The 27,984-nt window shown below is 41.5% G+C and overlaps 1 protein-coding gene and 1 long non-coding RNA gene across 2 annotated transcripts; one reads left to right on the top strand and one right to left on the bottom strand.

Moving 5' to 3' along the window:
• LOC138749671 (microtubule-actin cross-linking factor 1-like) lies at positions 1-15,081 on the top strand. The gene is made up of 3 exons (XM_069911391.1): positions 1-1,158; positions 1,975-2,070; positions 7,705-15,081. Exons 1-3 carry the CDS (start codon positions 1,005-1,007, stop codon positions 7,710-7,712), a joined length of 258 nt encoding a protein of 85 aa, XP_069767492.1. The 5' UTR covers positions 1-1,004; the 3' UTR covers positions 7,713-15,081.
• LOC138749672 (uncharacterized) lies at positions 14,607-26,480 on the bottom strand. The gene is made up of 3 exons (XR_011348818.1): positions 25,874-26,480; positions 23,434-23,652; positions 14,607-15,922 (listed from the first exon to the last, which is right to left on the bottom strand). It is a non-coding gene; the product is annotated as an uncharacterized lncRNA (long non-coding RNA).
• Positions 26,481-27,984: the final 1,504 nt, after the last annotated feature.

Genomic DNA, 27,984 nt, shown 5'->3' with positions numbered 1-27,984 from the left:
TCCAAATGTCACCTTTATAGGTCTTCCACTGACCTCGCACATACTTTTCCCAGACCACATCTACTCGACCCTTCCTCATTTCCTCAATATTGGCCTTTCTCCAATTTAGAATCTAAACCCGAGGCCCAGACCTATCCTTCTCCATCCTGAATGAAACTAATGGCATCATGATCACAGGAGTTGATGTTTAAGGAATTGGAATATGCATCAGAAAGACAAATCAGTAGTTCCCGTTTGGCTTTATTGATGTGGAGAGCAATTCTGCTCATGCAGTCAGAGAAAAGGCGGACCATTTATTGCAGTAAATGGCTTGGGATTGATGGTCATGGAGAAAAGTTGTGGGCCATTAAGTGCTCAAGTGGAAATAGGAGTTGACATCGGGTTGGATTGCTGAGGGAGAACACATATTTGCCAATGAAGGATGACGGATTGGGGAGAGGGGACACCCGGAGTAAAGGTAGATGGGCAGAAAAACAATAATGCAGAATAACCTTCTGCAGTCAAATCTGTGTCCATTAGTGGTGAAAAGCCAAATGAATACTTCAGCATTATTTTTACCAATGGTGATGTGAATCTAAGCTTCAAATACTCCATGTATGCCAGCTATCGTAACATTTTTAAACATTTTCTTGTGATCCTGATGGTTTGCAAGGGGATTTCAGGGCCAGCCAAGAGATGTAGATGAGATAAAGATGATGAGCTCAACAGCATCAGAAAATACACAAACATCAGGCATATTAAAAACGTAGAAGCATTAATGAGTAAAGATCAATAAAATGTTTGATCTGGTTGTTTGAGAAAATCCCAATATCCTGTGGTTATTGGGTCCTTGAAAATGTTCGCCTCCTCTCCCCAAAGCAGGCCAGAGAGTTGTTGGTATTTATGATAATTTTAGAGAATCGTCTTGACAGGCTGTTATCTCCTTGACACCAAGACAATATCGAAATTAACCAAGGCCTCGGCGAATCTAAGATCTACAGAAAGAAATCTCAGTTTTATTGTGGATGAGTCATTGTGTCATTATGAAATCACAGGTCCTTCATGAAGAAATTTCTGAACATGAAGATGCTCTTGAAAAGTTACAGGAAGCAGCAAAGTGCCTGCTGTCCTTGAGCAATGACGTTGTTCCAAATGTACTTCAGCTTCGAAAGACCACAGGTACCATTTCAACATTTGCTGCTTAGTTCAAAAGGTGGTTCTCTAATTACAACAGATAAAAGTGATACTTCCTGCTGGCAAATTAGACATTTTCAATATATGCAAATTACCAGTTGGGATCCACCAACCTCTTTGAACCATTCTAAAATATTTCTTGCAATTGATTGGATTTCGAATGTTGAATCATCTTTACCAAGCACGTCCTAAATAGCATATCATTTCATAAACTGCTCTGAAAACTCTAAAATAAATGGAATGATCATTGACTAAAGAACTGTGTACATTCAAATAAATGTTTGAATAAAATACAGTATTTAAGAAAGTTCAATAGAACTTTCTCCACTGAATTGTTGTGAGTAGTTCAGACTCGTATGCCAGAATCTCAATAGTATTGCAAAATGTGTATTTATTGAATGAAATGTTTGCTCGAGTGGTGCATCCCACTTCACCTGCTCCTCCCGATGAGTAAAAGGCCTTGAAGTCAACATGTTTTCAACAAAGAGTTGCACGACTGTCCTTCTCTTTCTCTCCAACTCCTTTTGCAAATGTCCCTTCCTTTTCACTGTTCCTCATTTCACTCATCTGCTATTTCACGTTGATTCCCTCCAAACTTTTTTCATTCCTTGACCACCCTTTTTCTCCTACTTTTCCCTCGTCATCTTCTGTTCTGCGTTGCTTTAAATATTACTAAACCCACAGTTCGCCTTTCTCCAAAACAAAAAATGTGTTTGTTTTGATGAAAACACTGGAACCTTGTGGTAAATCTTTGAAGACACTTTTAAATGTATGTGTTACTGAACCTCGTGTTCCTTTTAGCTACCATTGAACAGAGATTTCAGCGTTTGCATCAGGGAGCATCAGAGGAGAAGAGGAAGTTGGAACAGAAAAATGTCCAAGAGGAAGACCTCAAAGGTTTACTTTTACCTGGCACTTATAATGTTGATTGCAAGATAAATATTGACCGGGACAATTACAGTCCGAATACAGGCCATCTCGGCCCCTCTAGTCTGCACCTATTTCAGTGAGCTCCTCTAGTCCTACTTTCCCACTCCCTGACCAGTCCCTTGACATCCATGCACCTATCCAACTTGTTCTCCAATGACACGAGAAGTTACATCCCAGACTCTGGCACCAGGGAGACAAACTACCATCCTGTTTCTTTAATGGTATCCACAGCATCCCCTATCTGTCCTCCTGACCATTGAATCCCCTATAACTATCACCCTCCTCTTTCTTTCCCTACCCTTTTGGGCAACGGAGGCTGACCTTGTGCCAGAGATACAGCCACTGATTCCTTCCCCAGCCTGAATGCCCCCACAACGATACTCAAGGAGGAGTACCAATTGTTGAGGGCTTCAGTCGCAGGGGCCCGCTCCTGTATCTGTCTCTTCCCTTTTCCCTCTCCTAACTGTAACCCACTGATCCTCCTCCTGTGGCCCTGCTAAGACCACCTGGCTATAGCTCCTATCTATGACGGCCTCACTCTCCCTGACCAGAGCGAGTTCCTTAACACAATCCCTGAGATGCTACAGCTCAGTACACCTAGTGTAATCGTGGATGTCTGGGAGGCTATAAGACTCCAGGACCCCCCCCACATCTGACACTGAGCAGAGAAAACTGCTCTCACACTCATCCCTTCTCTCTTCCCCTCACCTTAGAAAGAGAAAATAACAAAAAGATAATATGTGGCAAATATACAGTCTTACCTTAATCCAGAGATGCTCGACCCCAGTCTCTTCTCGACCTCAGCCTCTCGAGCCAAAGCCTCGAAGCCCCATTCGTTCACCAGGCCACTCCCTCACTGGATCACTCCTTGCTAGCCGCTCCTTTGCCTTACCCTCCCTTTATTGGCCCTTGACCAATTTAACCCGTCACTCTCACCTCGCTCCTCCTCCGATTACTGCCCGAACTCTGGTTGCCACCTCCTCCGACTTGCTGCTCGAACTGACTAGGCCCAAGGCCTGGTAAAGAACAGAATTTATTGTATGATAGAATCTTGTATGTTCTTTAACAAACCAGATAGGATGTGGTTTAAGATCTCATCCAAAGCAATTGCAACCACTCATGCAATTTTATTTCACTACTTCCCCATTGTGCCATTTAGAAATGCACAGAATCATGTGAATGGTGTTTCACTTCACCATCTGAAACAAGCAAATGGGTTATTACTATTAAAGCTTTCCCTTGCATGTTAGAAGTTTGAAAAAGATAAAAGCTGCTACATAGTTTTATGAATCCACAAGTGTATAAAAAGTAGGTTGTGGCAAATCAACAGCAATTATCCATGCTTGCTGCATCCAGGCATAATCGAAGATTGGAGCATGACTGCAACACCATGTCAACTGTGGCGAATTAACTACCAATCCAGGCTGAGCTTTAGTAAAGCCCCTGTAACCTTGACTCCCTGTTCCACTCTATGCTGAATCGAATAAAGTGACATTAAGTTATGTTAAATAACATATTAGGGGTCTCCTAAGTAATCAATATTGACCCCTGGTGGGGGTGGGGTGGGGAGTGGGTGGGTCAATGGGAAGATCCAAGGGGTTGAAAAATCATAGGGGGTCGAAAAGGCGTCGATAAACTTTGAGGTGTGGATTCAACTTTTTGGGTTTGAAAGATTCTGCTCCTGCCTGGGCGCTCGACGTCCCATCACCTGCTGGCTCACCCTCCTTCCCGGCCACTGGGCTTAAGCCAACTCAGCTTAATGGCTCATTGGCCACTGCATATCAAGTTTGACTCTTTAACAAAATGCTTCATCTGTAATATCAAGCACTTGTGTTGGTCTTGTAATGTCCCCACGGGGTACTGTATCTGTGCTGAGCATTTGTGCTTTCTATTGGCTGGCCCATGGCCAGTTCTGTCTCCCTGTTGGTTATTTTGATCATGTGACGATGAATGGTGGACAGATGGCTGGTGATGAGGGGAAGGGGGAAACAGAGAAATCTGTTTGTGACAAATTGGCCCATCAATTCAATGCTTGCTATCAAAATACCCCAGCTCTATTGCCCCACTAGCCCCATAACCCTTTCCTTTCAAAGCACCCTGTGGCTGTACCCCTCAACAAGTATTCTGTTTTAGATCATGTAGAAAGTGGGGGGAGTGTGATAACGACCTGCCAGGGACAAGTCGAGGTGGCCATTTCTCCGGCACAGTGGTTGGCACCCCTGGCTCAGAAGGGAGGAGTGGGAAGAGGAAGAGAGCAATGGTGATTGGGGACTTGTTGGTTAGACAAGTGGATAGGAAGTTCTGTAAATAAGATAGAGGCTCCCAGATGGAATGTTATCTCCCAGGTGCCAGGGTCAGGGACGATTCAGATCAAGATCACAGCATTCTGGAAGGGAGGGCAAGCAACTGGATGTCGTGGAACAATGACATCGATAAGAGTAGGGATGAGGTCCACAGGAGGGAACAGAGGTAAACATTCCTTGCTCCAGACATCTAAAATCCAGAAAGCTCCAAAATCCAGCATTTTTTTTCCTGGTGCTTGTACTGTGGAGAGAGAAAGATAGAGATAGATGATAGAGTGACTTGTGTGGGAAGGGGGAGAGAGAGATGGCAGCATGACTTGGGCGGGTGGGGGGAGAGAGATGTCAGCGTGACTCTGGCGGGCGAGCTGGGAGAGAGACGGCAGCTCAATGGGTGGGTGACAAGAGAAAGACGGCAGCACGACTTGGATGGGTGGGGGAGATGGCAGCGTGACTCGGGTGGATTGGAGAATGGTAAATGTAGTCCCCTTGTTTAAAAAAGGTAGTAGGGAGAATCCTGGGAATTTTAGACCGGTGAGTCTTATGTTATTGGTGTGTGAACTAATGAAAGGGATTCTTAAGGATGGGATCAATGAACATCTAGAGAAATATAGTCTACACAAGGATAGTCATCATGTCTTTGTGAAGGCAAGCTTGGTCTCATAAATCTAACTGAGTCTTTTAAGGAGGTCACAAAAGAAATTAATGAGGGTAGGGTGCTAGATGTGGTGGACGTGGATTTTAGCAAGGATTTTAGAAGGTCGGCCACGAGAGATACCTGCAGAAAGTCATGAGTCATGGGATGAGTGGAAAATTACCTGCATGAAATAAAAGCTGAAATGTGAGAAGACCAGACAGTAATAGTGGAAGGAAAGGATTCTGCCTGGAGGTTGGGGACTGGTGGAGGGGCCGCAGGGATCTGTTCTGGGAACCCCTGTTCTTTGTGATTTTCATAAATGACCTGCACGAAGAGGCGGATGGATAGATCAGTAAGTTTTCGGATGAGACGGAGGTTGGATTGGAGGAGTTATGGATGGAGATGAAGGCTGTTGAAGGTTACAAAATGATAAAGATGGGATGCAGAGTTAGGCAGAAAAGTGGCAGATGGATTTCAATCCAGATAAGTGAGAGTTGATGCATTTTAGAAGGACAAACCAGAAGGCTTAGTCCAGAGTTAATGGTCGGTTACTTAAGAGTGTGGATGAACAGAGGAACCTTGGGTTGCAAATCTACACATCTCTCAAGGTTGCCCCACAGTTTGATAGGAGAGTTAAGAAGGCCTATGGTGTGCTGAGATTCCTTAATAAGGGGTTTGAATTCAGGAGTAGAGAGGTCATGTTGCAACTCTACAAATCTTTGGCATGACTCACTTAGTGTATTAGGTTCAGTTCTGGTCACCACATTATAGGAAGGATGTGGAAGCAATGGAGAGGGGGCAGAGGAGATTGACCAGGATGCTGCCTGGATTGGGAAACAAGTCTTATGAGGCAAGATTCGCAGAGCTGGGACTTTTCTCTTTGGAATGTAGGATTAGAGGAGACTTGATAGAGGTCTAGAAGATTATGAGAGGCACAGATCGGGTGGACAGCCAGCAAACATCAGAGATTATATGTACAAAGTTAAGGGAGGGGAGTTTATGTTACATATCGGGGTGGTTTTGTTTCCTAAAACAACTTGCCGGAGATGGTGGTGGAAGCTGAAACATTGGGAACATTTAAATAGAGGGTGATGTGGTAGGAAGGGTTTTGTACTTTGTTTTAGGAAGGAATGTTTGGGTCTGCACAACATCAAGGGCTGTAGGGCCCTGAACTATGCTGTAGTGTTCTACAGTCTATGTATGTTCTAACTCACCCCAATCGCAAACCTGCCACCAACATCAGGGTAATATACAGCAATCTAATCCCCTTCCATCCAGCATAGGCATGTCTTTGAAGATGAGAAGGACTGGAGAATGGGAACGAATGTGGATCACTGAGAGAGTGGCACACTACTGGTTGTGCCATTATGTCACCCGATAGGACCCCATCTCCCCTAGTAACCGTAGTTTGGAAATACAAGACTGTTGTTCCCATTCATCAAAGGAAGAACATTTGACTCACGGACTGAAGTGTTTTGACCATGATTCCAAGTTGCTGTTCTGGAAATTGAAATGAGATCGAATAGTGTAGCTTTCACCATCACCATTATACTGTGGAATATCTCCCCTAACTGAATCACAGAATAGACACAGCAGAGAAGAAGGCCATTTGGCCCATTGTACCATGCCTGCTCTGTACATGGATGGCCATTAATTCTACACTTTGACCATGTAAATATATCCCTCATTATCCCTCAAATTTGATCCTGAAAGTCGGTTCACAGGCGTGAATTCAAACTTTGAATCTCAGAGTAAAAACATCTTTCCCTTTGATCATTTTTTAACACTTATCCCCTTTGTGACTCAGAACTTACTGATCCCTCCGCCAGCACGAACAGGCTCTCATCCATTTTGGCAAAATCTGCACTATTTGATGCAAATTTAGACATTGTTGCGTCTACTTCCAAATCTCGATTTTTTTAAAATTAATGAGTCCAACACTGATTCGTCAAGGAATATAGTATTTCCCATCCTTTCATCCATAAAACCACTATCTGAAGCCACCTCTCAAGCATGCATGTCAACAGTCGTCCAAAGATATTATTTGCAATTTTATATACTTCCCTCAGCAAAAACAATTCAATCCAAACCTCTTCAATCTAGGCAACTTCCTGGTGACCTCTTCTGAACCCTCAACAATGCTTTGACATCCTTCCTGAAATTCAGAGACCAGAACACTATGTAATATTCCAAATGGGGCTGACCCAAAAGTTTAGACAGCTGCAATTTGACTCACCAATTTTTACATTCAGTGCCCCAAATTACGACATCCAGCAGGCTGGATGTTTCTTTACCATCCTCTCCACTGTCTTGTCTCTTTCAGGGAGCTATGAGCATTCAACTCAAAATCCTTCTCTCCATCAATGCTATACTTTCCTCTTGCATTTAACCCCCCCCAAAATCCAGCACCTCACTCGGGGGAGGGGGAGGGGTGGGGGCGGTGGAGGGTGCAGGAGAGGGTGGGGTGAAGGAGAGGGCGAGGAGAGGGAGGGAGAGTTCTCGAGGAAGGGGGAGGGATATAGGAAGAGGGAATTAAAGGATTTCTATTGTCTCAGATTCTCTATCAAAAAGTGCAAATCATTTTGTGCTAAAGACTTCGCGTGATCTTGTTTAAAATTACGTTCATCTCTTCCCTTGAATGACTTTTGTTTACGCTGCTTGTAGATTCGTAAAGTGCAGAAGGGAGGACAACAACTTGTGCTGGAAGTCAAGTTGGTAGCAGGACCAACAGTCAATAAGGCAGCGACACTTGGAAATACAATCAACATGTTCAGATATTTCTACATCCAGTCCTGGAGGATCTCAACAAAGTTCAAGCAAGATTTGTGCCAACATCTAAAAATTAGACAACTCCAAGAAAAATATAGTGAACAGCTCCAACCTTTGAACACGTCATTCATCACCCTCAGGAAACCCTTCAACTCTGCATCAAGGAAACAACTATGAGCCGCCCCTTCTAGTGTTAGATGAACTGAAAAGTGCATATGGATCCTGAGACTCTTCAACAAAGGCATGTTGGCCACACTCATGGTCAGCAACAGTATGTGGGAGCCTTTTTACGTGAAGTGAAGAGTAAACAAGGATCTGTTTCAGGTCACTTGCCTGAGTGCCACTGGTACCATGTAACCCAGTCGCATGGTCGAGTGGTCGGCGATTAAACCTGCTCCCCCACTAGGCTTGCCTGGTGAGGAGGGTGGCTAGATACCCTGCAGAATGAAAAACAAGATGTGTCAAAGGGAGGACAAACTATGGACAGGAAGGTCTGGCAAACCATCATCTGAGAGGGAACAGCAACCTTTGAAGCCAGCAGATGTGCAGAAATAGAAGAAGATGGGAGGAGAGGCCGTACCAACCCAAGCCTGATCTGCCATCTGGAACGAACCGTCCTGAATGCAGAAGAATTTTCAAAGGCAAGATTGGACTCAGAAGCCACTTGATAGCAACGAGGATGAAAGATTTCTGACAGACAGCCCAGAATTCAAACTCATGTGCAGTCCTGACCACTGGCCGTGTAAAGGCATTGCCCTAACACTATGTCAACCATGACACCCTGTCAGCTCAGAGAAGCCGGCTGGAATCTCGAGCGACTGGAGGAATCAATTGGTCAGGCAGCGATGGGGAGGGGTCGGGGATCAGCGGCGGCAGTGGGGAGGACTCAGAGATCAGCGACGGCTCCTCCCACAGTCCCCACACACAACCCCCAACACACAAATGCCCCACACACACATACACACTCTTTTTTTGAAAATTTTATTTGATATTTTCAAATTATATAAAGAAAATCAAATACATATAAAGTAACTATAAAATACAACCCCTCCCCCTTACTAATACAAAAAAAGAAAAAACCCTCCCTCAAAACCTTACAAAAAATGTATCAAATACTCCCTGATTGGTGTGCCAACCATACAATTATTTAATTTCTATAGTCCTGTGTTCCAAATATAAACCTCACATATCAATAAAAAAAGAGCAATTATTTCTCACATTATATGTTAATTATTCTAAATATACACAAGACTGCAATTCATTATGCCATTTTCGCAAGTTTAGTTGGACATCATTCTTCCATGTGACAGCTATACATATCTCGCTACTGCTACTGCTAACCCTAATCTTAAAAAAGCCAAATATGGTTTAGCCATTTCTGAATCAACAAATGGAACAATAACATAACCCAACAAACACATGTTTGGATCCAATCGAATATCCATTTTTAACAAATCCCTCAAACATTTTATAATTTCCACCCAAAAATGCTTAATTTCCTTACATGACCAAACTCAATGTACAAAAGTACCTTTCCGCTCTTTACATCTAAAACATAAATCTGTTAAACTGAATCCATATCTATTCAGTTTCTCAGGGGTTAAATATAATTGATGCAAAAAATTACATTTGACCACACTATAATTAACTTTGTTACACTGTCAACACATATTTTTGACAATTCCTCCCATGTCAAAACAATATTTAACTCTTTTCCCATTTCTCTTTAACTTTATAAATATCTACTTTTTCCATTTTCTCCGGCAACAACCTATGCATATCAGAAATAGAGCCTTTTTCACCTTTATCTGCACTTTCTCCCAATTCATAATAATGTTGTTTAGACCGTAAAATTATTTTCTCATATTTATATGTTTGTAAATTATTATCACGTAATTTCACTTTAGATAAAATTATCTGTACAATTGTTTCGTAATTTTTTTTTTCTCCAAGCCTTCAATTTCCTTTTCCAAATTTAAATCTTTCATCATCTCAAAGAGTCTTCGCCATTTTAATTCTTTGAACAATTCTTGAAGATTTGTCCAACAAAGGATCCAAACAACAGTGAAAATTTCCTCTGACCAATACATTCCATTTGACTGATGCAAATTTAAAAATGTCTCTGAAATAAATGTCTGATCATCTTCATTTGGTGCATAAACATCCATTAAAGTCCAACTTTCAGAAAAAATCTGCCAGTTAACAATCAGCCCTCTTCCAGCATCAGCAATAAAGAATCCACAGGCACAGGTATTTTTGATGAACTCATATCCCTACCCCTCTAGCTTGAGAGTTCAATAAAGATGAAATTACATGTCCGACCCAATCTCTTTTCAATTTCATATGTTCTCTTTCTATCAGTTTATTGCAAAACTACAATATTTAGCTTCTTCATAGAATCGATAACACATTTCCACCCTTAACAATTCAAAGTTGCAAAATGTAAACTATTCATTACAACTGACATAATGACACCTAATCTTTCATAATTAACTTTAAAAACCCTTAACCAACAATAAAAAATAACTGAAAAACACTTACCCCCGAAAAAAACTGCAACACACATACACACTCCAGACACACCCCCAACACATCCCCCCACAATCACACATCACTCACACCCTGCAAACACCTCCCCCACACACATGCCCCAAACATACACAACTCCCAAACACACACTCCACACATACAAGCCCCGACACACACCCCCACAATGACACACCCTCTCACCACACGCAAAGCACCCCACACACAAGCCCCCCACACACTCAAACCATACACACACACCGACCCCCACTCACACAAACCCGACACACACACAAATAACCCCACACACACAAATCCCCCACACACAAATCCACACACACAAACACCCACACACACACAAGTCCCCCCACACACAATCCCCACACACCTCACACATCCCTCACACACACACCCAACACACACACACCACAAACACACACACCCCTCCCACACACACACCCCACACACCCACCCCCATACACATCCCACAAAGCCTCCCCACACACACACACACACACACACACACACACACACACACACACACACACACACACACACACACACACACACACACACACACACACACACACACACACTCCAATACAAACTATTTCCACTCTTTCCCCTTAATCTCGACTCCGAACCGGATTCTCAAATTAAAAGTGGACTTTGTTCCTGGACGAATATAATACGGGTCTGGAAGTCGGGTTTTAGAACGAAAGGTTCTGAAAACCGTTCAGGAAAGGTCCCCCCAACTATTTCAGGCCAAATTGGAAGATGTGCTTTTATATCAGGGACATGTTCTATCAGTGAGATCATTTTGTTGAGTTCCTTCCATTTGATGTCGATATTGTGCTTTATACAAATGTTCTGTATATATTTGTTCACTTATGGAAAATGTAAAGAAGGAAATTCCCCCACGCACACACACCCACTCCCATACCCTCCCCCATACACACACACACAAACTCACTCCCACACCCTCCCACACACCCTCCCTCACACCCCTTCTTACACACGCCCACACACATACACCCTCAAGCACCCACGTACATATACCCCACACACAACCACCACACAATCCCACCCACACACCTCACACACATCCCCTCACACATTCCCTCCAATTCCCCACATGCAGCCCCCAAACACACCCCCAATCCAACACAACTCCACACACACACACCCCAACACCCACACACAACCCCAACTATCTCGGGGCAAATTGGAAGATGTACTTTTATATCAGGGACGTGTTCTATCAGTGAGATAATTTTGTCAAGTTCCTTCCATTTGATGTCAATGTTGTGCTTTGTACAAATGTTCTGGATATAATCTGTATATACTTTTCACTGTAAAACAAAACCTGCACATGCGTATACACACACACACACACACACACACACACACACACACACACACACACACACACACACACACACACACACACACACACACACACACACACACAAAATGTTCTGGGTCCCTCCAAGAGGGGCAGGACTGGCAGCTCAATGTTCTGCGTCCCACCAAGAGGAGCAGGACTGGCAGCTGAATGCTTTGGGTTCCATTGTTTCAGTGGAGAGGGGGTAAGCACGAGGGTTGGGTACATTGCAAGACAAGGAAAATGTCCCAGCTGTTCTCAGTCAGGATAGAGTCATGGGCTTGACTGCTGAGGCTTTGTGGTTGGTTGGAGACGAGGAATGAGAACGGGATGACCACTTTCATGTGAAAGGAAGGGAAATTTAGAGAAGCTAATTTGCAGAAAGACAGAGGCATCTGTAGCAAAGCAAATTCTGGCAATTGGTGGGTTAAATTTTCCCCACACTGACTGTCCTCCCATACTGTAAAAGGACTGTATGAGTTAGTGTTTGTCAGATGAAAGTTTTATAAATCAATAGCAAAAAGTTGGAACTCGAGAAAGTGCAATATTACATCTCTTATGAAGGAATGAGACAGGCTGGCCCTTTACAGCACCCACTCTTTGCGAGCAGCTCTGCTGAGGATAATCAAATATTCCCATTCAGAGCTCCTAAAAATCAAACAAAAACCGAGAAACATTAAATCAGACTGACCCGACAGGACAGAGGGCCTAAGATCGCTTGGAATCAGCAAAAGCGATAGAATCGGCAATCTCCGTCAGGCCGAGGGACCTTGGAACAGTTCACGCAAGTACAACCTATACTGGATGAGCGGGTCCTTGCGGAGAAATGGATTGGAGTCAATCCACAGGACCATCAGAGCAGCAGGGAGGATAGGAACATAGTAAGTAGGAACAGGTGTAGACCAAAAATGGCCCATCGAGCCTGTTCTGCCATTCAATAAGATCATGGCTGATCTAATTTATGACCTAACTCCACCTACCTGCCTTCTCCCCATATCCCCTAATTCCTCTATCATGTAAAAATTTATCTAACCGAATTTTAAATATGTTTAATGAAGCAGCCTCAACCACTTCGCTGGTTAGAGAATTCCAAACATTCACTGCTCTCTGGGAAAAAGTATTTTTCCTCATCTCTGTCCTAAATCTACTCCCCCGAATCTTGAGACTGTGTCCTCTGGTTTTAGTTTCCCCGGCCAGTTCAAAAACCTTCCTACATCTATCCTATCCATACCCTTCATAATCCTATATGTTTCTATAAGATCTCCTCTCATTCTTCTGAACTCGAGCGAATACAATCCTTGATGATTTAAACTTTCATCATAAGTCAACCCCTTCATCCCAGGGATCAACCTAGTAAACCTACTTTGGACCATCTCCAAAGCCAGTATATCCTTCGTCAAATATGGAGACCAGAACTGGACACAGTACTCTAGGTGCGGTCTCACTAGTACCCTATTCAGTTGCAACATTACCTCCCTACTCCTGAATTCAATTCCTCTAGCGATGAAGGCTAACATTCCATTTGCCTTCTTAATAACCTGCTGCACCTGCAACCTAACATTTTGCGATTCATGCACAAGCACACCCAAGTACCTCTGCATAACAGCGTGCTCTAGTTTTTCACCCTTTAAATAATATTCAGCTCTTTTATTTTTCTTGCCAAAGTGGATAACCTCACACTTACTAACATTGTACTCCATCTGCCAGACCTTTGCCCACTCATTCAGCTTAACTATATCCCTCTGCAGACTCTCCACATCCTCATTACAATTTGCTCTTCAACTCAATTTGGTGTCATTTGCAAACTTGGCTACACCACATTTTGTCCCCTCCTCCAAGTCATCAATGTAAATGATGAACAGTTGTGGGCCTAACACCGCCCCCTGCGGCACCCCACTTACCAATCTCTCCCAACCTGAAAAACTCCCACTTATCCCAACTCTCTGCCTCCTGTCAGACAACCAATTTTCAATCCAGGCCAATATACTCCCCCAAGACTCCACTTTCCTGTAACTTACTGATAAGTGTCTTGTGAGGCACCTTATCAAACACTTTCTGGAAATCCAAATATACAACATCAACCTGTTCCCCTCTATCCACCGCACCCATTATATCCTCAAAGAATCCTAACAAGTTTGTCAAACAAGATCTTCCCTTTCTAAAACCGTTGCGTCTGCCTGATTGAACCCTTATGTTCCAAAAGTTGCACTATTTCATCTTTCATGACGGATTCAAACATTTTTCCAGCTACCGACATCAAGCTAATTGGCCGATAATTTCCAGTCTTCTGCCTACATCCCTTCTTAAAAAGTGGCGTGACATTTGCTGTCTTCCAGTCTGCCGGGACCTGCCCAGAATCCAAGGAATTTTGGTCTATGACCACTAATGCATCAACTATAACTTCTGCCATTTCCTTCAGAACCCTTGGATGCATATCATCAGGCCCAGGTGATTTGTCTGGCTTTAGTCCCATTAGTTTCTCCATCACTACTTCCTTTGTAACAACATTCGCATCCTTAACTCCACACTTAATAGTTAAGGACTGTTTTGAAGAAGGTCAGTTTCTTTCTTTTAACCAATTGAGGGAGAAATTTGATATATCTGTAAATTTGTTTTTTGTGTATTATCAATTCAGACCTTTGATAAATGATAATTATGGTAAAGAGATTAATTTACCTATGTTGACGAAATTTGAATCTTTGATTTTCTCTATACCAAAGAAAGGTTATATTTCAGATCTATATCAATTTTTACAAGAAGATATGGATAAACCGCAATGGGAGAAATCAAGGGCTAAATGGGGAAGTGATTTAACTTATATTATCCCTCAAGAGAATTGGGAAGTTATGTGTTATGAAAGCGTAACTAAACTGACAAATGTAAGATATGGATGTTTAATTATATTTTTTTACATCAGTTATATTTGACTCCAGAGAAACTGAAAAAATATGGGTTTAGTAATTCAAATTCTTGTTTTAGATGTGGATTATGTATTGGAACATTTTTACATGCCGTTTGGTCTTGTGTTAAAGTACAACCATTTTGGGAAGACATTACGTTGGTTCTGGAAAAATTACTCTAAATTAAATAACCATTAGACCCATCAAATTTTTGTTGGGTTATATGGTCTCTTTGGATAAGTTTCAGATTGCATTTGTACATTTAGTGTTGGCTGTAGCATGAAAATGTGTAGTTAGTACTTGGAAAAATAATGTAGAGGCTAATATAGCATGTTGGCATAATGAATTGAGAGCTTGTATTACTATGGAAAAAATTACATGTAACTTGCATGACAATTATTCCTTTTTTGTTAAAATGTGGTCTTCTTATTCGGAATATATGAATTTGGAAATACTTTGAAATATTGTATATATTCTCTTTTGTTTTTATAGTTGGCTCCCCTTAAGGGAGCTGTCTGAAGAGGGGGGAGGGTTTAGTTTTTGTTTTTATATATATATAAATTTACTTTCAGTTATTTGATTGTATAATGTTCAAACATCTTTAAAATAGTGACAGCATGAGATTTTAACTTTCCAGATCTTGACCTGTAAACGGGACAGGTGTCAAATATTTTGTACAATATAATCAAGACAGTGGAATAAATCCAGATATAAAGTTTGTTGACCAGTGAATGATTGCTGGACACACAACGACCCCCTAAGAATACTACTGTCACCTAAAGAATATTCTGGGTTCTGTGACCATAATTCCATTTGTTTAAATTGTTTATCGAGAAGAATTGGTCTCATCCTCGGGTTGAGATTCTAAACTGGAGAGTTGCCAATATTCAGGAAATGAGTATGCATGTAGAAAGAGGTGGGGGAGGGTTGATGTCTGAAACCGAATAAGAGTAAATAATTTCCCAATGACTGACAGATGAATTGTATATAAATAATTGTTGAAACATTATGATTCTATTCATTTCCACTCCACCTTTCTTCAAATGTTTCGAACGCTGAGCCGTTAAATCAGGGAAATGGGCATTTTCTAAACTCCTGTTTGGTGCTTCTGAAGAAGAAATATTTCCGATCCTGAGGCCATGCTCTTATTACTATTTACACTCACATTACGTTAGCTGCAGCAACTGTTATCAAATATCGAAGTAACCCCGTGGCTTGAAGCAGTTCCTGGAAACATTCAGTGGTTACGAGGGCAGATTACTTAAAGTAATCTATGAATGTATTAAAATTGCACATGACGAATCTGTAAAGAAAATAATCACCTGTCAATACATGTGTAAAGGACAACAAAAATAACTGGTACATGAAATTAAAACCATCTTCACATTGTTCTGATTGCGGGTCCTGAAACCGGTCAGAATAAGTTCGAAAATCCTAAGAGTAATTGATCACTCTGCATGAAAAGTAGGCAACTGGATGCTCAATTTCATTGTTTTTGCGTTAAAACTGAACCTGCTGCCCCCTCATGCGTCCCCTGCTACAGAAAAAGGTTCATCAAAATCAGATTTTAACACAGGATAATAGCATAGCATATCCTTTACATTTTCTAAAGCTGTATGACACTATTTAGTCCACAAAAATTTCTCCTCTTTCTTCAAAATTTGGATAAAAGAAGAGCAACCTGAGCAAAATTCCTGCAGAACTTTCTATAAAATCCCTGTCTTTGGTAAACTTATACCAGTAATTCATCAGCAGGCCCTGGCCTCTGCCTTGTATGCAGGGCGTTTGAGGCTGTGGGAACATGGGGGGGAGCCCTGATGAAAAGATGAGCACAGCCAGAATGCATACCAGATTAGTTCGTTCTGCCCAACCCACTGGACGGGGATTGGTTCTGTCCGTAACTAATCCGCTAATTGGGCAAGAAGAAGGGGTAGTGAGGCCTGCAACGTCACCCTTTAATAGCCCTGTTTGGCCGGTCCAGAAGCCGGATGGCTCCTGGAGAATGACAGTTGATTATCGTTTTTTGAACAGACATGCCCCACCACTTGTTTTGGCAGTTCCGGACATTGTTACCCTTATTGAAAACATTGCTACTGGGAACTCAGGAAAATGGTATGCTGTCATTGATCTCGCTAATGCCTTCTTCAGTATTCTTAAAGACTAGGTCTCACAGGATCAGTTCGCCTTTACCTGGAAGGGGCGCCAGTAAACCTTCACCCGCCTCCCTCAGGGCTATGTACACTCTCCCACTATTCGCCACAGCCTAATTGCCCGTGATTTGGAGACGGTAACAGAATCGCCTTCCCTCTCAATTCACCATTATATTGATGATGTGATAATCCAAGGGGCCACGGAAGAGATGGTACAGGAAGGTATGGAGAGTGTCCAAGATACCCTGCTTGCAGCGCCAATTGTCTTGGGTAAACTTATACCTCTCATTTTGTTCATTTTAGATTGGTCACAGTGTTCGAGTTACCAAAAGAAAATAGACACACACCAAGAGCAGTTCAGTTTATACAAGTCTTTATTACTAAATCTAAAGCTGAATTCACACTGCAACATGCAAGCCCTTCCCAATTATACTTATCAATGCCTGGACTGGTCCCAACTGCCAAAGCGATGCGACGACTGCACACTTGTAGTAGGTTGTCTGGGCGCCGGTAGCAGCTTCTCCACCTCCCCGGACCGGGACGTCGGTTTGGAATCTTGAAGTTCTTCTTCTTGCTGAGAGATGTTGCCACCTCTTGGAGAGTCTCTAACTTCATCAGTGGGACCATAGCTTATATTACCCAAAAGTTGTTTACTTCAGATCTTATGTCTTTGAACAAATGATTTAATTATCTTCAAGGTCTCCTGACAGTCTGCGACCAACAAAAGACAACTGCATCTCTGGGCCTCATGGTGCAAGTTGGATAATGTCTACTGATTCATATGCATCCCTGGGCCCCATAGTGTAAATTTAGATAATGTCTTCCTATTCAACTGCATCCTGGGCCCCATGGTGGAATTTAGATGTGTTTACTAAATATGCATCCTCGGCCTCATCTTGGAATTGAGATTATGCCTTCTGATGCAACTGCATCCCTTCTTGCATCAGCTAGTCTAAATCCTCCATTACAATCCCACCATTCCTAAAAACCTCCTCACTTGCAATTGGGAGTCAGAATCTCAGAAATTACATTCACTTTTGCTTGCATTGGTGCAACTTTGACATGATGAATACATGACTCAAGTATTTCACAGTGATACTTGCAAATTCACTTTTTGCTAAGTTAACAGTTAGGTTTGTTTTGGATAATCTTGCAAACAATTTGTCCAATTCCTTCAAATGTCCTTCCCATGTGTCTCTTTTTGGGACTAAGTCATCAATATAAGCATCTGTATGTGTTAACGTTTGGATTACACAATTAATCATCCTCTGGAATGTTGCAGGGGCCTTTTTCATCCCAAATGGTAACACATTATACTCATATAAACCATTAGAGTTACAAAAGCTGAAATATTCCTTCCTCTCTCAGTTAAAAGCACACACATTCAATAATCCAACATTAAGAAATTTTGATTTTACTATTTTATCAATATAGTCATTTATTCTTGGAATAGGATAAGCATCTGTTTTAGTTACTGAATTAACCTTCCTGTATTCTGTAAAACCTAACAGTTTCATCTGGTTTCGGATCCAAAATATAAGGAGAACTCCAATCTGAGTTTGAAGGTCTAATAATATCATTTCTCAAAATATATTCCACCTCCCGATCCAGCAATTTACTCTTATGAATCTTAATTCTGTAAGGGTGTTGTTTAATGGGACTTGATTCTCTGACATCCACATCGTGATAAATCACTGATAACCTTTTTTGAACGTCAGGAAACAGATTTGTGTATTTTAAAATTAATTCCTTCAACTGCATCTGTTCTTGTGACTTAATATGACGTAACTTTCCCTCCAATTTTACTGAATTTCTTCAGTAAGTCCAAAAACCGTGAAAAATCTTTCCAGACCTTTTACCACTGTTTTAAGGTTAATATTTCTAAATGGTCTAGCTTCTGGAAATCGTGATGCTCGACACATAATTGTTAACAATAACTGATTTCCAGACTTATTTTTGGCCTAACACAATAGGTCTTTTAACTAACTCTGAAATTAACACTACTTTGTGAAGAGATATCGACTCCACTTCATTTCAAACACCTTTAATAAAATTTGTCTCCATGTGTCAGTTCTTTGATCAAGAGATAAAGCTCCTTGGACTAACAGTGATTGTGCAGAACCAGTATCCCTAAGAATTTTAACTGGAACCTGTGATTCTCCCAACTTTACTGAAATGAAACCCTCTGAAACAAAAGGTTTGAAAACATCCATGACACCCTATCAGATTTAGAACATCTGCTCTGCCTAAATTCAACAGTTTGAATACATGCTTCTGATAAAACCTTATTTTCTTTTTTTCTTTTCCAATACTAGACAATTTGCAATAACATGACCAGGTTTCTTACAAAAATGACATACAAATCCAGATGTTCTTTCCTTTCCAACCTTCTCTCCAGACTTAATTTAAGATTTAATATCCTGCTCCATATTAATCCTCTGAACATCCATATTAATCTGCTCCACATTAACTTTTTGAAAATGCCTACCATTTTGAGATGTACTTTTATGAATCAATGCATATTCGTCGGCTAATCTAGCTGTCTGACGCCACATAATCACATCTCTCTCATCCAGATATAATTTAATCTCTTTTGGGACACACCTTGTAATTTCCTCAATTAACATCATATCTCTCAATCTTTCAAAATCATTATTTATTCCTCTGGAGGTTCACCAACTGTCAAACAATATAGATTTCTTCAGAACAAAATCCATATAAGATTGATTCCATATTTTTATCAAACTCCTAAATTTGTCACCATATGCTTATGGAACCAACTCATAAGCTTTCAATACAGCTTGCTTAACAGTATCACAATTTGCCCCTTGCTGTGCTATGCGATTTGTGCTTTTCCTTTCAATACACTTTGGAGCATCAAATACCATTCTTTGGCCATTTTGAACTCTCAGCGCCCTTTTCAAAATTCTGAAAATAGGTATCTATATTTCCCTCATCAAAGAGAGGCACTAGATTTATCTCTCTGCAAGGCAGAAACCTCTCCCCAGGAGTTACAGCTTCAACTTTCAAAATTTTAATCCTTTCTATTTTAAACTGTCTTTCCACTAACTCTAACTCTTATATCCTCTTTTTTCACCTTCCTCTGTCTCATATTGTTGTCTCTGAAACTCAAAATTATGTTTCTCTCTTTCCTCTTGCACCCTTAATTTCACAATTCCAATTGCAACTCACCAGATGTATGCTCTGGAAAATCTTCTAAGTTTTTCAGAACAGATTTACTCTCACTTAATAATATTTCATGATAATCCTCTGAATTTGTACTTTCCTCATCCAATGTTTAGCTTCAGTCAGTTTTAATGCCTTAGAAATAAACATCAGTTCTTCTTTTCTCCTGCTCTTTAGCTCTGCAGGTGATGGGTCTGACAAAAAAATATCAACACACTCAAGCTTTAAATTAGCTTGGAAAAAAAGCCAAATTGACTAATAACCCACAAACCTCCTGTTTAATTGACTGGACGTTTCCCCATAAAATGTTATGAGCCCAAAACCAAGCAGCAATAGATATTCAACACGACAAATGGTTATTTAAACAAAGGTAGTTTTAATTAACTTTAAACATTAAAATAGAATCGAACATTAACTTATCTCTATTTACTTAACTAACCCAACGTAACCCACTTCTCATTCTAAGCACACATGTACGTGATGTGTGTGTAAATTTATGAAAAGGTCTTTGGTTCACAGTTCAATCTCATTTCTCATTCTTCAAAGATCTCTGGTTGCAGGCAATTCATATACTGTGGACAGAATTTAAAATATATAAAGTTCACCAGGCTTTGGTGCTGGAAAGGTAAATGTTTACTGCTCAGGAAGGTTCTCGTAGGGATTTCAGAGAGAGATTTGTTGTTCCAGGAATTCCACAACTGAGGTACCACATTAGTCACCTCAATATCTCGCTGACAAAACTATCCCCATGAGGGTTGTCCAGATGATAACCTCTTTATTTCCAGCTAGCACAGATTTCCTTTCTGTTTCACTTATTCCAAGAGAAATATCAAACAGGTAGCACTTCCTGCCATCCACCACTCTGGAGCTTTCTGTTTCAACAACATTCCTGGCTTACACTGTTCAGCTCCCTTCAGTGTCAAACACTCAAGCTGAGAGAGCTTGTTTCTCCTCCCTTTCTCTCCAACTTCCAGCTGCCAGAAAGCCCATGTGACTCTCTCACTTGCCACAAAACCCCCTCCTTCTTCAGTAAACAACAGGAGTTATCCTTCTTGGTCAAGCTGTTGGCTAAGGTAAACAAAACCAAGAAGTGACATTTCTGTGAGCACTTAGAAGAAAGGTCAGAAGCCTTGTAAACAGCCAGTGTCTCCGAGACAATTGTCTATTCATTTTATGACGTCATTTCAATTAGCACCTATTTGTGAAATGTGCATAGCATTCTCCATAGTTTCTGTAAAGTCCACTGAATATGAATTCTTCAATATTTCAAATAAGATCTTTTTAAAATCTATTCAACCAACTCTAATTTTACCAATTTCTCTTCCAAATATGTATTTCATTACAAAACATAGCTATAACCCAGTATGTCCTGCACCATTCCAACATCTGCCTGCTTATCTATGTTTCGAGGGCTATTTGGCAGTCTATAACCTACTCTCAGCATGGTGATTACTACCGTCCTTTTTTTCTAAATTAAATTCCTACCAACTCAGTTGACACGACTTCTGTAGCCTTCTCCCTTTCAAAAAGGGTGAGCTGCCCATCACTAGCGCTATTCCACTTCTCCCACCTCTCATCCCATTACCTATATAACATCTAATGCCCATTACCTTCATCAACCATTTCTTCTTTTCCGCCAGCCAAGTCTCTCTAACAGCCACGAAATCATAGTTTCACATACTGATCCAGGCTCCAAGACCATCTTTGTGTCCCTTGTACTCCAAGTGTTGACACGGACTCATTTCGAACCCTCTTGCCACTTTTATGTTTTCCTCACAAAATCCTGACCAAAGTATCATACCTTTTTTTCATTTCTTCCCTAATTTATGTTCACAAGTTATCGTTCCCGCACCCTTGTCATGCTCGTTAAAAACCTCCCCTCCAACTCTAGCAAACCTACCCGCCTCGATATTGGTCACTTTCAAGTTCTGGTGCAGCCCGGCCTTTTTTTTAAAGGTCAAATCTTCCACAGAATAGATCCAAAATATCGACAAATTTGAAAACGTGCCCCTGCACAAACATTTTCCATGCATTCATCTGTCACTTTATTTTCCTTCCCTCTCTGGCGCGTTGCACAGGATGCAATCCAGCGATTACCACCCTTGAGATTCTTCTTTCCTAACCCCGCATTCTCCCTATCCAGTACTTCATCCATACCATCGGAGCCTCGGTTCCTTTCACAGAACATCCTATCGACTAGGCTGTCCGACGTGTCCGATTTACCGTCGATCTCCTCTTCTCCCGACATCCCTTCGGAGTCAAAGGGCTCTGGAGACGTGACAACTCCAACCAGTCGCTAATAGATCATTCCCCCAACAATATCCAAAATAGTATAGTTATTGTTGAGGAGAATGGCCACATAGGTGTTCTGGACTGTCTGCCTATTCAACGTCCCTCTCCTAACCTGTATCCCGATATTTGGGGTGAATTTCATCCTGATTCTCCTCTCTACCACTCCTTCCTTATAGCTCACGATTTCTCCGAGTTCATCCGGCACCAGCTCCAGTTCCCCAGCTCGTTCTCCCAAGAGCTGCAACTGATGCACATCTTGCATATGTATTTATCTTAGTCAATTTTGCTATCCCCATATTAACCTCAGCCTGCAATCGGAGAATCCCACTGCCCTTGCTCCTCTCTCCATTAACTCTTCCGAAATTAAATCCATATATGACCTAAACTCTCTGGGCACATGCACGGCCTCAGCAACTGCTGGCCGAAGCCTCGTGAGTCCAAGCCTCAATTTCTTACCACACCCTGAGCTCTCTCAACTGGCCGCTCCGCTTTAACTATCCCTCGTTTTATTTTTAAATATCTATTTAAAATCCCAGCATGAACCTTTCAGTTTAACCCGTAACATTTTAATCCTTTGGTCCATTTTTTAAATTTATTTTTGACCAAAGATTTAGTAGCTTTGTTTACTGTTATTTCTGAGAACGACTTAGATTTACCGGCATTTGACCTTTCTGTATTATCATTTTTCCTCTTATATATAGGTGAACAGTCATGCTTCGATGGAGGGACATTATCCTGTCTAACCTGCTCAGAGTCTACGCGATGTTATTTCATGTTAAATTTAGAGAAGATTAGATGCTCAATTTCCGATTCGAATTTAAAATATTAAACAGCGTGGGACCCTTTAACATCTCGAAGGATCATTTTGATTTGTTCGGAAGGTAGATGTGTGACTGATGCGGCAATTTATCACTGAGAAAAATTTTGCTTTTCATGATTTGTTTGGCCAAACTGCTTGTTTCGAGGTAGTGGTTTCGATATTACTTTTTTTGGTAATAACATAATAAAATATCAAAACAATAAAATGTTGGATAACTTGGATTAATTTATATAATTTTATCGTTACTTGTATTGATTACTTTAACCTGGATGTGAAATCCGTCTTGGTTGTGAAATATCAACGTTAACAAAAAAAAAAATCCTTCACCCATAACATGCCCTCAGCTCCGTTTTAAAATGCACTCACCTCCACCTGGTTCCTGATATTAGCAGCTCTAATAAACCCTTCTTTCGTCCTCTTTCAGCGAAGGTCAAGAAATTAAAAACATACCATAAACAACAAATATTCGGACGTAAAAATGTAAAAGCGGTATCCGACAGGTGAAGTCAAAGCCAACGTGAAGACAAAAGAGATGATGACATACTCTGTCGGAGAGATCAGTGGGCATATCGAGGATTGCGCAACCTTTAACAGAAGGGAGAATATGAAATAATTAATTAGACGAGCAAAGATGAGGTAGAAACAATACAAAATATAATGCGAAAAGTTTCTTAAATTTACCAAAGACTGTAAAGAATTGAGAAGCGTTGTAATACCTCCAGCAAATGTCGATGGAGAAATAAAAATACAAGGAGAAGGCAGAGGAATTAAATGATTTTTTTTTTTCATCCCTTTCACTGATCTATTCTGGATGTGGAAGGCCACGAGTAAAGGGGAGCGCGCACAGTTAATATTTCAATGGAGAAGGTACTCTGAACGTTGAAAACCCAAGGTGCCGCTGTTTGGTCAACTTAACACGATAACAGCCCATGGTTATGGAACCGCTTTCTCGTGTTGCATTTGAATTATTTAGATTAATGAATACATGAATTAGACATTATGACATTATGACATTATGAAGGAAGTGGAAATCAAGTTGTGCTGACAAATCAGGGAGACGGCAGAAGGATTTAAACATAATCAAGAGATTGGGTGAAGAAGTTGCCACCGGAATACAATGTCCGCAGGACAAGGACATGCACATGGGTTAAAAATCGTGTTTGAGATAATGTACTAAATGTGATGTGGTGGGATTAATTTAGCGAAAGAAGGGAGAATCTGAAATTTATATCCACTGGTGGTCGTGGGCTAAATCGTTGGCTATATTTAGATACTGTTTAACAGGAAGCCATGGCTTCAATAATTATGGAGAAAGACTGGGCAGTGCAGTTGAGTGTGTAATTTCATCACCTCATTATTCTGTTCTTATATCTTCTTTTGTCTTTTTTGTCTATGGTCACAAATACTCCTGTAACTCTCGTGTCCCCTCTGGCAATCGCTCTGCTGCACTTCAACTTGCATTTCTGCCATATGTGCGGACACAGACCAACCATTCTTGCTGCTGCCCTATCCAGATCCTTAGAATGCAAAGGGTGAACGCTTTTGCTGAGAGGAATGGATAGCGGCATTGCACTGCATTACCTGCCTTCTACACTCTTCTAAGGGCAACCAACACCAAATTAACAATAAGGAGACTATTACCCTACTCGCTGACTTCTTTGAACACCATCTCCTCTCGAGTAAATTTTTCGAGAATTTGTCTCCTGCTTTACCGCCCACTGCAACAGTGACCGCTTCGATGATGGTCGCTGAGTCAATGAATTCACTCGTTAAATGGATCCCCCTACACTCCTACAGCAAGAATATTTTGATCGGTGGCGTGCATCAATGCCAGAATCCCGTTTTGAACCCAGTAGTACTACTCGACAATATGCCCATTCTGATACACAGCTCTTACCTAAGAATTTCTACCGATTTGGAATAAACTGTGACGTTGACACAAATGGGAGGCGCTGATGCGGACAACACACAATGATTGTGTTAAAGACAGATATGACAGCAGTGACGTTATTTGACGTTATAGCCTAAGGTGTGGAACACATAGGCACTGTCCGGTGACCGCAAGTGCAATGGAACATTTCACCTGCTCCCAGAAATACAATACACACATTGCAAGAAGCTGATAGAAACGATAGAGCAGTGCCTTTTACATCACGAAAATGGGTCTCAAATGAAGCAGGTAGAATTCATTTGTTGTGCGCGAGACAACCTTGGAAGCCCTGGGATGAACTAATAATTTTGGCTTACAAAATAACAGCGGTGATTGCGAAATGGGGTCATTATTAGGGGAGAATACTAACTATTTGCATATTTTTCTGTTTGTGGCTCGTTGTTTAATGGTTCAAACAAACATATGAACTGTAGTGAGCGAAGCATTTTTCAGTTCCTCTCTGAAAATCTGAATTACAGACCCCGCGAGCATTGTAATACAATGACATATAAACGTTTCTAACAAGCCCTTCTCGACGCAGCGCTGGAGAATGAAGGTCTGGGTGGTTGTCGCCTCCATTCCCTGTGAGGTGTTCGCACGTGAGCACACAAGTTCTGCGACCAGCACCCAAAGAAATGAAAGTGCCCACCCAGGGCAGTTAAGTAAAACAAGGTAGAATCACATCTCACCTCAAGATGCTACTTCGGAGAATGCAATCATACTTGTATTTTATTAAAACATGTCATAGACCTTTATAAGTCATGAGCTATAGGTCGCCCCAAACCTATCTTGAAAAAAAATTAGGCATTTGCCCAAAGGTTCAATGCGCACATACATTTAGCACCAAAATGCACAACATGATAGCTTTACACGTACAGTCTATAAACGTTAGAGGGAATATAGGATGTCACCCAGCAGAGCGCAAATCTTGCCTGCGGCTAAAGAGAAGAAGGTGGATTATCTTCGGATTCCCATCTCTGGCCTCTGAAGTTTGTTAGAGCCGAAGGGTGGGAGTGGGGACGAGTGACCACTGCGACACAATGCTCTTTATGGCGTGTGCCTCAGATAACCTCTGAACACCAAGCCCAACATCTGTCCTTCACGAGTGCCAAAATTCTAATGTCCTATCGAACTGTTCCGAGCACATGGGGCTAGGTAACCACGGATTCAAACCTCCGTTGGCTTGTGGCTTTTACAGGAAAGGCTGTGGGAGTAAAGCTCAAGGAAAAATCCGTAATCAATATCCCATCGGCTGATAACTACTGCACTGGCTCGGCAACCGCTGTATCGACTTTCGTCTTTCCTTTAGATCTGTCATTATCATGGAGAGGGGGACCCACTCCACAGGCAACAGACAGATCGCCCTGCCAACTCCGCTTTGCATTCCGCCCTGAAGAATGCATTCCACCTACTAACAAAGTCGCAGTACCCAGAGTTAACCACGACTATTGGAAGACCCCCCCACCCCACACACACACATCTCCGGATTTCGCCGTTCAAAGAATATCTCTGACCGCCCTCCTGCGTCACTGATTACCAGACATATGTGCCTGCGGTAAAAAAAATATTGATCGTTAATATAAGGAAGAAAGGAGGCAACGCGTTGAGCAGTTGGTACATCCAGTAAATCCCAGCAATCGTTACAGTTTTGAGAAGAATGTATGCTCCGTAACCCATCTAATAATCACTTACTTACACAGGTTTTGAGGTGGTGTGTGTTATATGTAGAGAATTTAGGTTAAAATGGCTTAAGTTAAAATGTGATGATTAATCATAAAAAGGGAAGCCAGAACGCACAGGGAGCTTACTAGCAGCCAAGGACAAAAGGTTCAGCTGGATATGTTTTTTTTTAAACATATCTTTTCATGGTCATAGTGAGAGACATGCAGGAGACAAAAGATTGATAAGAAGGGTGAGAAACAGAATTTAGTGTATGTAGAGTTCGCAGCGTACGTAACGAACGTGATCATTAAAAATGCAGTTGTACTTAGAATGCTTTTGCAATACTAACCAATTAAAACAGTATTAATAAGTAGGGGAAGGGCAAACAACAAGGGTATAAAAATCAATGCACTGTATGTATCGGGGCTTAACTGGTGAGAAGCCAGTTGAGTCCAACTCTGCAGACTTGTAAATAAAGCTTGTCGTGTCATCAGTTTTAAAGAGACTCATGTGTGAGAAGTTTTATTTCTGACAGTGTGCAAAAACAAAGGGACTTTAATGTATCCGAAACGTGTTGTGTAATGACCGAAATGCTCATGTTTGGAGTAGAGTATGTTGTTTTGAGTTTTTGTCAAGATTTAAACAGGAAAGGCGAACTACACAGTGAATGCATGGAACTAGCACAAACATCCGAAAAATGCAGAACAAAGCTCTGCAAGGAAGACAACGATATTGTAGGACGTTGGTGATCAAACCTCCACCAGAATCCATGAGGTTCAATCAGCTGGTAAAACCGGACTTCGAGAATCACAAACGCGGGACCCGCCGCTACCATCGCGAGTGATACATTTGGATGGACCAGTTTTCATGTTGCAAAGTTAGTTTTGGTGGGTCCTTCAGACACAGGATGCCAGCATCCATCAGTCACTTACCGCCACGCTGGCCTGCCGTAAGGAGGACAACGAGCCGGTTTGCCTGGCTTCCCATGAAAGTCAATCAATGGACTTCCAAAGAAAGTCAATCAATGGAGAGTTCCGACTGAGTCACTGAGATTTGGCTCAGAGCTCCTCTCTTCACTGCAACCTCACAGATTCCTGTACGAATTCCAAGTTTACTCTTCTCGTTACTGGGACCTGCTCAAGTATGCTACCTGACTGGTGTGTGCAACACCTGGTGGCCGCTGTCACAAACAAGCGGCGCCTGTGTGAATCTCTGCTGAGCTGTCAGTCTTCTTTGCCTTACTAACATTAGCCGTGTATTATCTCTACCATTAAAGACACACCCCTTGGGTATATCTGTATATGCACCCATTCTCTTTCATTATT

The sequence above is a fragment of the Narcine bancroftii genome, chromosome 14 (assembly GCF_036971445.1).
Source record: "Narcine bancroftii isolate sNarBan1 chromosome 14, sNarBan1.hap1, whole genome shotgun sequence".
NCBI lineage: Eukaryota > Metazoa > Chordata > Chondrichthyes > Torpediniformes > Narcinidae > Narcine > Narcine bancroftii.
This window is presented reverse-complemented; position numbering and strand designations above follow the sequence as displayed.